The sequence below is a fragment of the Sarcophilus harrisii genome, chromosome X (genome assembly GCF_902635505.1).
Source record: "Sarcophilus harrisii chromosome X, mSarHar1.11, whole genome shotgun sequence".
Taxonomy (NCBI): domain Eukaryota; kingdom Metazoa; phylum Chordata; class Mammalia; order Dasyuromorphia; family Dasyuridae; genus Sarcophilus; species Sarcophilus harrisii.
The window spans coordinates 3000341-3012742 of NC_045432.1; the positions used below are offsets into that span (position 1 = coordinate 3000341).

Below are 12402 nucleotides of genomic sequence, written 5' to 3' on the forward strand. Positions count from 1 at the left end.
TGCCTGATACCTAATGCATGCCTTCTCTCCAACTATCCCAAAGTGAGTTGCTTTTTGGGGGGAACTGACAATTGGGGTTAAATGACTTGCCTAGCGTCACAACTAGTGTTAAGTGTCTGAGGCCTCATTTGAATTTGGGTCCTCATGACTCCAGGGTACTATCCTGCTTGCCGTCTAGCACCCTGAGGTGCTCTTTTGTATCCTCTTTAGTACCCAGCATATTGTACATACTCAGGTTTGGAATGAAGTTATGAGTAAAGACATGGTAAATGTTGGTTTCATATATAGCCTGTTTTTTCTATCCCTCTAGGAAGGTTTTCTGCTTGGGGAAATGACAGAGGCAGACTCTCAATTGAGTGATGCTCAAGTTTTGCGTACAGTTGGTAAGTCTGTATTATGTGTTCACTGTGTGTCCAGTCAGCATGAGTTCTTTTACAATATTTTAAAAATAATGTAAAAAACCAATTTTTAATGGAGATTGCAGAAAAAATGAATTTACTTCCTATTCCTCATCTAAAAATATCAGATAGTCTGGATAAAGTAAGAAAAAACTAAGGATAGAGGAACAGAATTAATAATGAAAAGTCTTAGAGAAAGAGTTTCTGGGTAATTAATAAGCAATTTATTAATTCTACTAGCAAATAATAAAGTGAGGTCAGTGGTTTCTTTCATAACCAAAGACTGGGAATGGAGGCCCTTGAATATTTTAAAGACCTTTGGAAAATGGCATGTCCGTGAGGGTGAAAACCAACTCTGGCTAACAATTAATGAGAGAAAAGTTTTATAATGAGACATGGGGTTTTTCTAATAAGGTGCTGAGGGAAGTGACTTTGATCATAATAGAGTTCTTAGATCATTCTGCCCCCAACAGTCTCTACAAGAGAGTCTATTCTCCAGGCACTTGAATTTGAGCACTTGTGGGGTTACAGTAAGATGATTTGGGTGGGGAAAATTGGGGGATAGGTCAGAAATGTCCTTGAGAAGCTGGATTTTGAATGAGCAAGCAGAGAATCTTTGGGTTCCATATACAAAATTGGTTGAGTATAACAAAATAATCATTTTCTCAGTATGTTATGCATTCTGTAGTCAATTTAAGTGGAATGGCTTTGTCTATCTCTTTCTGCTAGACTTTATTGTAATGCTGACAAATTTTGTTGATTTCTTTTATATTCTGTAACTTTGCCAAAGTTATCAGTGGTTTCAGTTAATTTCTTAGTTGATTTCCTACTGTTTAAGTAAATCATCCCATGATAGGGAAAAAGCAGTAATTGTGTTTGCTTTTTGACAATGCTTATTCTCTCACTTTCATTTCCCTGTTTGCTGTAGTTAACACTTCTAGCACTGTATCAGAGAACATCTTTGATTTACCCCTAGTTTTATAAGAAAAGACTTGAGCTTATCCTTATTACATGTAATGCTAGCTCTTTATTTAGATGGATATTACCCATTGTAAGGTAAGGTAAGGTAAGATCTATTTATTCCTATTTCTTAAGTTTTTTGACAAGAACGGATATTTTGTCTTGTCAAAAAGTTTTTCTCTTGTATCGATAATAGTCCTATGATTCATTCTTGTCCTTCTTGTTCTAGTTATTTATATTGATAATCTTGACCCAGCTCTGCAGTTATTGTAACCTTTGTAATATGTTGCTGTGGTCATGTTTTATTTACAAATTTTGTGTCTACATTCTTATGATATACTTTTCTTTCTTTGTTCTAACTCTTCCTTGTTGAGATGGGAACATTGTATTTGAATCATATAAGGAATTTTAAAAGACACTTTCTTTTTCTCATTTGCTTTACAATTTACATAATATTCAAATTAATTATTCCTTGGATGTTTGGTGGAACTTGCAAAATACATCTGGTCATTCAGGGTTTTTTTCTGTTTCATTTATGTTAATTTCTCCTTCTAAAATGGGTTGTTATGGTCTGAGCCACCCCCAAAGAACAGTGGGTCCAGGAATATGTGGCTGACCTCCCAGCAGGAACAGTCTGAGGGAAGATGAAAGCCTTGGTATCAATCCATAGGACAAATAGAAATGGGCCTAAAAATAAAACAGTCTAGAACTTATTAGAAAAAATAAAAAATAATAAAGATGGGTAGTTTAAGTACTCTTTTACTTGTTATATTTGAGCTCTTCATACTTTTTGAAATATTGATCCATTTCCTTTCAGTATTAATTTTGTTGGGAGTGATAAATTTGATCAAAAAAGGAAATTTCAAAGTATCAAGAGTCTTATCAGATCAGTTACCTCTGAAAAGACTCACCAATAGAGGATCTTCAAGGCTTTCTATTCATATGATTTCTATCCCCTAAGATAGTACAACCAGACATTATTACTTAATGCAAAACAGAGAAAGATTAACAAATTTCTTACAATTGCTATTTCATGTTACCTTACTGAAGCAAAGGGAAATATTTGGGGTGTAATATTTTGAGGATTTTAAATAGCTATTGTTCTCTCTTCCAGTTCTATTTTCTAATCCTTTGCCTTTTCAGTGATATAGTGACATAGTGCCTAGGCTTCTGTTGCTGTGATAAAACAACAAATAAGAGTCTCATCACTGATGTTACTCATGCTTTTCAATGAGACTTCTAGTAATTTTAGGTACTTCTTTGCTAAAATAAAATATGATTATGTAAAAGTTCAAAAAATATTATTTGAGGAGAAAAAATGGCAGGTGACTGGATGAAAAGGTTTTCTAGCAATTTATTTCTTTGTTGGTTTATTTAAAATTCTTTTGAATTTTTGAAATTGGTAATTTGTTTTTCTTTTCAATCAAATCAGCACGTTTATTTCTTCCCCTCAACCCCAAAGAAAACAAAACTAGCATCTAAGTTTGTTTATTAATCCATTTTTTTTCATTCAGTTTTGTTAATCTCTTATTCTGACTTTCCAAATTTCCATTTTGGTGTTTAATTCAAAGTTTTAAATTTAATTGTTTTTCTTGAAAATAAAAATTGTCTCAGTTCTCTTCAAGACTAAACCCATTAGAAGGTTCTCTCTCTCTCTCTCTCTCTCTCTCTCTCTCTCTCTCTCTCTCTCTTTCTCTCTCCCCCGTTTTTCTCTCTGTATCTATTTTTGATTTTTGTGTTTGTATTCCAGAATTTCTATCCAACTTATCATTTCTATATGAAAGTTTGGTAGTGCTGTATTCCATTAAAAGGCCATTCTGCCCCCTGTCCTGACCTCTCCTGCACCAGTTGTATTATACTCAGTAAAGATTTACAAAGCTCTTCCCAAAAATCCTGTGAAAGTCTGTAGTGCAATTATGAGATCTTTTTTTTTTTTTGAAAATTTGAAAGTCAAGTCATGATCAGACAGCTATTAAGTAACAGATTTGGGACTAAATGCAGAGTTTTCTAATTCTAAGTACAGCCTCATCCTATCACATAAGTTCTCATAAATGTATGTCTAAGGAGAAGATCATGTGTATAATTGGCTCTTTTATACTCCTACCCCCTTTCCTTAGACCTGATTTGGCTTTTGATGTAGAAATAAGGTAGCTTAACTTTTTAGATATTTCTTGTTTTGTTGTTTTTGTTGTTTTATTTTTTCTATCCAAATAGTTAACCTCAACTGACTTGGAAAATGATGCAGGAGAAAGAATTTAAAAATTATTGGTCTGCATAAAAGTCATGATCAAAAAAAGATCCTGGATCTCATCTTTCAAGAAATTGTCAAGGAAAACTGTCTTGATATTCTAGAACCAGAGGGTAAAATAGAAATCAAAAGAATCCAAATAGTTAACCTCTGCTTTAGTGAAAAACAATTAATAGTTCTATTGTGGGGTCCAAACTGGTGATTTGATAAGTTTAGGGGCATTACTCCTGTAAGGAAATTCCCTCTTCCAATTTAAGTCAGCCAAGATTCTTGGTGTATCTGGAATTCAATGAATTGCCAAGAATCATGTAAGAAAAATGTATTGAGGTGGGACCTGAACCTAAATTGTATAGAACGTGGTAGCAGTCCTGTGTACTGTGTCAGGCATCCATACATCTAAATTTATGTAATTTATTCCTTAGAACATATCTGTTCTTTATAGTTATAAAAATAGTTCCTAAGCATCAATACATTCCTAGAATTTCTTAACTATTAAGCAACCACAGGATACAGGTGTAGAGAATATATAAAAGCCTTCCCTAAAAATAGCAGCTGCTTTACCAAACTATGAAATTGGAATGAAAACATCTTGAAATTCAGTGAAAATATAACAGCTAAGATTATGCCTTTGGGAAAGTATTTGTAATTATTAATGTTAAGAATTTTCATTCAATTAATATAAAATACTCATTTTTTCCTTTCAGTCATACAAAGATACATTGCATGCATTCAGCTTTTCAGGTAAGTATTAATTACCATATGTGAGAAATTCTAACCAATAATTTGTGATTGTATTATATCAAGCAAGCAATCATTTGTTCAGCACCTACTAATATGCTGAGCATTGCACTAAGCACAAGAGTTATAAAGATTTTTTAATTACATCCCCTGCCCTTAAGAAGTTTACCAGCAATCTTGTAATGCAAAGACTTTTTTCCTAATTATCTGAAATGTTAATTCATTTATTCATTCAACTTGAATACTCATATTTCCTAGTTGCTACATTTTTCTAGAGTTTCACATTCACCTTTTGAGACCCTCCAGAATCTGCTAATTTGCTCAGAAAGCAGAGAGCAGGACAGCGTTCCTGGCTTGGGGGAGACAGCCGGTGAAAGTGCCTGGAGTTGGCAGATGGAGTGTTTTATTCAAAAAACGACAAGGAGACCAGTGCCATTGGATTAAAGGGTTTTGTGTGTGTGTGTGTGTGTGTGTGTGTATGTGTGTGCTGTGTGTGTGTGCACACACACCTGTGTGTGCACTGGGGAGGGGAGGTAATGTAAAGATGCTGTGTCAGGTAAAAGAAGTCAAGAAAGGCAGACCTGGAGTTAAGCTATGAAAGGCTTTCAACACTAAACAGATCATTTTCTAGTTGATCCTAGAGGTCATGGGAAGTATTGAGTAGAGAGGCTAAGAAGGGCAGGTCTGAGTTTAAGGAGCTATGTTTGAAAAGTTGGAATTGTCGAACATTCCAGTATAAGTCCTAGTTTACATAATTACCATAAGTCACTCTAGCAAGGTATAGAATGAACTTATTTGCTGTTTTGTAGGAAGGAAGAGCTTTTTGACTCTTTAGTTCAGTCATCAGGAGCAGTTGTTCTTCAGCACTTGATCAGTAGCAGTTCAACTATTCTACTCTGCTAACAACAACAACGGCCCAGACACCAAACAAAAGCAGAAATGATACACACAGTAATAGCAAAAGTCTAAAGAACAACAAATGAAATTGAACATTAATTAAAATGTCTGAGCTTGGCTCAAGAAATAAGAAGCTGTCTCCACTGACTCTCTCTTGCAGAGATGGTAGATTATGGTTATTAAAAGCTACATGTGCTCTCAGATTCAGTTGATGTATTAGTTTTGTTGAACTGGCATTTTCCCCCTTTATTTGTGTTTGGTTGCCAGAGATGATTTGCAATAAGGAAATAGAAAGAATGTGATGTAAAAACAAGTTATGAAAAATAAATTTTCAAATACGGCAACTTTTTAATGTGATTTTTAAAGAAAAGAATAACAATTTTGTAGACCAAGAAATAAGTGCCTTTAATAGAAACTTTTTAGAAGATTCCTTGTCTATATTCTAGTGCTCATTTGCCACATAGACTTTATGAGGTGTGGTAGGGTTCAAGGTACATGGTAGGGTTCAAGCCTGTTGACTTTTTCCTGTGTAATTGGCACGTAGCTGCTTTGCATTGAGGTACTTTGGTTACACTAGTGAGAATGTGATACTGACTGAGGATTTTATTTGTTAAAGGATCTGATTGAAATATATTTTCATCTTGTCTTTTTAGCTTTTATAATTCATCTGGTGAAGTCAATGAGCAGGCACTGGAGAAGATCATACTGGGCTGTGAAAAGGTATTGGGACTTGCTCCACCTTGGTGCCTCACTCCCTTAATTCTGTCCTTGTTGACTTCTGACAACATTAATTGTCAACATTAGTTTTGCACATATGGCTTCATATTACATATCTCTTTTCACATTTTCCTCCAAAGTAGAATGAAGGGCTGAAAGGCAGTCCAGTCAGGGCTCCAGGGCCTGGAGTCTGTGGGCAATTAAGTCTTTGAGCTTTTCTAAGCTTGTTCCCTCATCTGTATGTCAAATGGAGATAAATGTTGTACCTTAAAGGGTCTTAATGAGGAAAAGCCTCTGCAAACTCTGAGTTGACAGGCCCTTTATCACAGAATTTGGGAGTTAGGTTAGAACTTACAGGGTATTCCAGACCTGAAGGATTCCCCTAGGGGGAGAGCCCTGATCCAGAGCCAGAGGACCTGCTCCAACCCTTCCTCTTGGGGCAATAACTTCACCTCCCTGAGTCTTATTTTCCTCACTTACAAAAGGAGGAGTTTGGGCTGCATGGCTTCTGAAAGAGAATCATTAAGTACTTGTCAAGATTTTGCTTAAATACCTCAAGAGAGGGAAATGACACTGACCCTTATTTAGTAACACAAGGAAACCCATTCCACTTTTGGGTAGCTTTCATTGTTAGGAATTTTTATTCTTCCCTCCATCAATTTAAAACTGATACTCCTAGTTTTGTCCTTGGAGACTAAGCAGAGCAAATCTGATCCTGTCTCCACAGGTGACTGTGTCCATGTGCCCATCTCACCTTCTTTTGGATAACAATCCCAAGTTCCTTTAGCTGATCCTTAGATGGCATGAACTTAGATGACCCTTTATCATAGTGGCTGTCCTACATTAGGTAGCTAATCGGTGACCTTTCCTAAAATGTCCCAGAACAGAACACTGTTTTTCTTGTCTGATCAGAATAGAGCCTCTCACCTTTCTGCTTCAAAAATTGTATATGAAGAAATGTTTTTGGTTAATTGTAGGGACTTTGTTAAATCGCAGACAGTTTTATCTTTCAATCAGTTGTATTAATCCCATTTTAAAAAAATGATCTTATTATAAATTAAGCATTTGTTACAGATAAAAAGCCAGAGAGAGTGTCTGTAAAATTAATAAACAATTCATTAATTAGATTAGCAAATAATAAATTGATAGTCAGTACTCTCTTGGGGAAAATGAAATGATAAAAACCATGGAGATTGCTGAATGCTCAAATATTTAAATACTTTTGGAATCAGTAAGTAATTAAGGAGGGTAGAAAGTGGGGATAGCATTTTAATGAGGATTAGTTTCAGCTCCTTCTACTTGACTTGATCAGCTGCCTCCAAAGGAATCCATCTCCACCTAGACTACAGTATAAAATGCATATATAAATCCTTGAACTTGTCAACACAAGTTGATCATTATTTTTGAATATTTTATTATTTACTTTTTGTCTCATTGTGATACTACAATTTTAAATAATAGGGACATTTAAGTTTGATTTTTCTTCCCCTTAGAACGTGATTGGATGGTACAAATTAAGACATAATTCTGACCCAGTGATTACCTTTCGAGAGAGGATTCTTCACAAAAATTTACAACAGCATCTTTCAAATCAGGGACTCGTTTTTCTCTTACTAACATCAAGCACAGTCACAAAAAGCTGCTCCACTCATAGATTTGATTATGTATTACATAGACTTCAGGAAGGGTAAGTATTGGCACCTAACTGGAATAGCTAGTAAACAGACTTCAGCATGTGTTTTTTCAGTGGTGCTTAAATATTTTATACAGATGTTTAAGTCATATAACAGCTTTTGAAACATGGGTTTATGTGATATGAGCCTTTCCCTATTCTATCTGAATTTCCCTGAATATAGTGGTCATAATGATCCCTGGTACCAGTAAAAGGAGTATCATATATCTCCTGTTCATGATATTAATAATAGTACTTCCTCATGTTATACATATGCTTTTTCCATAAAGCATGGAAACTGTTGCCAAAAATGTATGATGTGATAGTAATTTTTTTAAAGTAATGGATAATATCTTAAGCCAAAAATATCTATACCTAATTATAGTTATATTCCATTTTAGATGAGCTGATTCTTGTAAAGTCAATAAAAGTGTCAAAATAATTGACAGCATTGTAGATAAAAATAACTGCTTATAAATTGGATCAGTTTTAGAAGAACAGTTATTTTGGCCAAGTAATAAAGGGTGCTTGTCTACTTCACTTCTGTAGGGTTGTATATTAATGAATGAAATTGAAGATAATAGAATGTTGACTAATTTTTAACCTTGCTTTAAATTCGTATTAAAAATGTTTGTAGACTTTTCCATAAAGTACCTTTAGTGGTGGTCAACTTGGCTACGTCAGAACAGCAGACATATAATACTATGCCAGGTCCTTGTAGATCTGCTGGCTTTCTCCGAAGCATCCACACATACAGGTAAGATAGTTCTTCAACCACAAATTCCTCTCCTTACCTATTTCCAATTGTGTTATTCAGTTGTGTTTTCAATTGCACCCAACACTGTGAATCCATTTGGGGTTTTCTTGGCCAAGATACTGGAGCAGTTTGCCATTTTTTTTTTGTCCAGCTCATTTCATAAGTGAGAAAATTCTGACAAACTGAGTGAAGTGCCTTGCCCAGAATCACCCAGCTAGTAAGTGGCCAGAATTGAACTAAGGGAGAGTCTCCCTGATTTCAGGTCCAGCACTGTGTTCAGTTCACCACCTATGTGCTCTAGATTTCAAAGACACTAATTCCCTCCCCCCCCCAAAAAAAAGGATTTTTGTATCATTAAATCCCAAAAGGATTTAAACTTGAAATCATTATGGATTTATCTGTCTACAGATTTATGCTCTCCCACTGAGAATCAAGTCTTCAGGGCTTCCTTTTATTCTTCTGTAATTGCCTACCACATCAATAAATAGATAATTAAGCTTCATTAAGTGGCTCATTTGGATCAGGACATATACTAGAGATACAGTGAAACAATTCCTTTCCTCAAGAAGCTTTATCATTTGATGGAGAGAGAGAGAGAGAGAGAGAGAGAGAGAGAGAGAGAGAGAGAGAGAGAGAGAGATATGGGTCTGGAGCCTTGCCAGGAGAAACAGCTTGGCCCCCAAACAGTGAAATAGAACACATTAAAGCCCCTTTCCCCTTAGCCAGTTGTCGCCTTGTTGCCAACAGAACCATATTACCCATTTCAACACATTTTTCCTTCTTCCCTCCGTCTTACAGATGGTCTTCAGTGAGCACACCAGGCTTCTGCTTCTCAGACTTGTTTTATTACTTAATCTCACCTAATTTGAACACCAAATAAAGTAATCAATGTGTATTTTAAAAGGAATAGAGCCACTGAAACTTGTGGATAAGGAAGTGACATCGTCATACTTATGCTCTGGACATTTCATACTTTCACTTGGGGTATAATTCTTTTCCTTTCCCTATTTCAACTCTGCCATTTCCCTACAAAAGACTTCACTACCTATGATACTGATAAGATAAAACCCATTCAATATAACCATCATCATTGCCTTCCTTTCGTTCTGAAAGAATGAAGTTGTCTTTCTCTTTAAAAGTTTTACTAATTCTCCTTCATTACATCTAGAGTTCTTGTCCCATCATTGCACATCCTTACTTTTAGAAGTTCAGATTCTGTTGTCTCAACTTCTGCTTATAAATATGCAAATTTACCTCATCCTAAAAAACAAAACAAAACAAAAAACTACATTTGTTCCTAAGCAGATCTTCCTCCCATATTAATCCCTCAACAGCTACACATAAAATTTGTGTTCCAGAGTGTGCATCTTTATTTTATACTCCACACAATATTTAATAGATGAATTGTAAATTCATGCTATATGTATAAGAAAACAGTTTATCTTCCACCAACAGTTCAGAAATTTTTGATGAAGATGGAGCTTTAAGAAAGGTACAGAAAATGAATGAACTTTGTGCCACTGTGCAGGAAGAATTAAAGGTAATTATATCAAAACTTTAAAGACTATTTTTAAATTTAGAAATCATGCTAGCTCTGCATGTTCAGTATTTCTTCCTGATTAATATATAGCTTTTGTCTAGAGATGTCATCTATCAAAAAATTTACCATATCACAAAACAATTACAGTTTATTGTTGTACATGTACATTGAAGTTTTTTGAGTCAGAAAGTTTATAATAATAAATTCCTCAACCTATAAATTTGAATTAATAGTAATATTTTATTACCCACATGGTTGCTAGGTAAAGAAGAAAATTTCCCTTGCTAATGCTATGGTTAGTGTGTGATACAATTCAGGAAGCAGTTCCCATTTGTAACTGCTACTCAATTCTTTTTTTTTAATAGCTTTTTATTTACAAGATATATGCATAGGTAATTTTTCAGCACTGACAGTTGCAAATCCTTTTGTTCCAGCTTTTTCCCTCAATTACCCCACCCCTTCCTCCAAATGGCAGGTTGACCAATACATGTTAAATATGTTAAAGTAGTTAAATACAATATAAGTATACATGTCCAAACAGTTATTTTGCTGTACAAAAAGAGTCCGACTTTGAAATAGTGTCCAATTAGCCTGTGAAGGAAATCAAAAATGCAGATGGACAAAAATAGAGGGATTGGGAATTCTATGTAGTGGTTCATAGTCATCTCCCAGAGTTCTTATCCTGGGTGTACTGCTACTCTATTCTATCCCATACAATTTCTTTTACTTATTATGTTACTAATTAATTATCAATCAGAATGTTTGTATAATTAAACTAATTTTCTTTTGTAGGAAATGTGTACTCAAGTATTTGACAGTGAGCAATCACTAGAAAAAGTAATGCAAGATATAAATAAACTAAAAGAAGAACTTGCAGCAAAGAGACCAAAGCCTGTGATATCAGGTAAAAAGACAAGTTAGTTATTAATCATATTTTTTCCCAGCCACCTTTACCTGGCATTTTCCAGTTGAAAAAGCTGTGCCTTCACAAGCAGCCTCTCACTCCCATTTACAAAGAAAATGAAGGCTCAGAAAGGGATGGCTTGGGGTCCTGCCATGACCAGTTCTTAAATCCAGAGGCAGCATGCCATGTCTAACTTAGGACACAATCCTTACTTTAACAAGATCATATATACGAAGCAGTCTCTGGTCAGTAGTAATAGAAGACATTTTGATAAAAGAAAAAGACTCTTTCTTCAATTCCAGTCCAAGAAGTCAGTTTTGGCAGATGTAACCCAAGTTTGCTGAATATTCTAAGAAATACATTATTGTGGATAAAATATTGCAATTGAACTCTTAAATCAAATAACCCCCAAAAGACCCTATACCCTCACCTTCTATGCTAGTCTAAACTTTTACTGAATAATGAATTGTCTTATTTGATTTATCAGGAAGAAGTGGTGACCTGGGAACAGAGGAGAATGTTTCAATCTGTCCAAGTCAGGGACCTCTTCATTCATGTGTTGTTTGTTTGGAAGGCAAACAGACTGCCAGTAAGTGCTGTACTACTGAGCATAATGTCAGTCAAGTGAGCGAATTAACAGAAAGCCCTCATCTTGCAGAAAAAGAAACAAAATGTAAAGTTAAGCGTAAATCTCTTGAGGGTGAGAATCCTGACTTTGAGAAAGAAAGACCACTCAAGAAAGTAGAAGTGTCAGAACCTGAAAGTCAGTCCCCTAAAAACGATTGAATGATGGGGAAAAATCAACGACAGACAGTATAGAAACACATGATGACAATTCTGAGAAAGTAAAGAACATCACTCAGTATCCAGTCACCAACTTTCTGAACCTTTAATAAAATTTTTCTTATTATCCTAACTGACAAAAAGGGAACAGGAGAAAAAAGTTTAATGTTACTAATTGGATAAGTTCTGATAATGTTCTTTAAGTGTTGCTTCATAGAAAACATTTTGGAAAACTATTGTTTCCTTAGGAATATGGCATTATTTTAATTTTTATTACACTATCCTAAGAGTATGGTAAAAACTACTAGTCATTTCCAAGGTTTTTTTATTATTATTATATCTTGTTGTCAATAAAAGCTTTCACTGAAACTATCAATCTACTTTGTAGGTGAAATGTTATTTTTATAAAAGAAATAATAAAATTTAAGCTTTTCTTTTTTACTTTGATTTAAGAAATACAGGTCACACTAAAAATTTAAATTTTGGAATTCAATTACCCAAATTTTCACTTCATCCAGTTTCTCTGTCAGTACCTTGTCCCTTCCCACTAGTCCCTTACCTCCTTGTTCATGATCATGTTATATATGCCTAGCAGATCATTTCATGCTGATCAAACATGTAGCCCTCAATCTTTGGCCTTCCCCATCAAGATCTTCTGCCTGTGGGAGAAGAGGCTGGCATTTTGAAGATCCCATTACATCTATCTCTTGTCTGACACAACTGAGTATTCCAAAGCCCAAGATTTTCCTCAGTGGTTGTGAAATCCTTCATTTTCCAATAGAAGTTCA

The 12402-nt window shown here is 34.9% G+C and overlaps 1 protein-coding gene across 1 annotated transcript; it reads left to right on the top strand.

Moving 5' to 3' along the window:
* The first annotated feature begins 267 nt into the window (after positions 1–267).
* On the top strand, positions 268–11701 carry LOC100924963 (BRCA1-A complex subunit Abraxas 1-like). Its single transcript, XM_023507226.2, has 8 exons — positions 268–383; positions 4311–4347; positions 5895–5961; positions 7452–7645; positions 8268–8387; positions 9843–9927; positions 10720–10831; positions 11319–11701. Exons 1-8 carry the CDS (start codon positions 332–334, stop codon positions 11615–11617), a joined length of 966 nt encoding a protein of 321 aa, XP_023362994.1. The 5' UTR covers positions 268–331; the 3' UTR covers positions 11618–11701.
* The last annotated feature ends 701 nt before the right edge of the window (positions 11702–12402 follow it).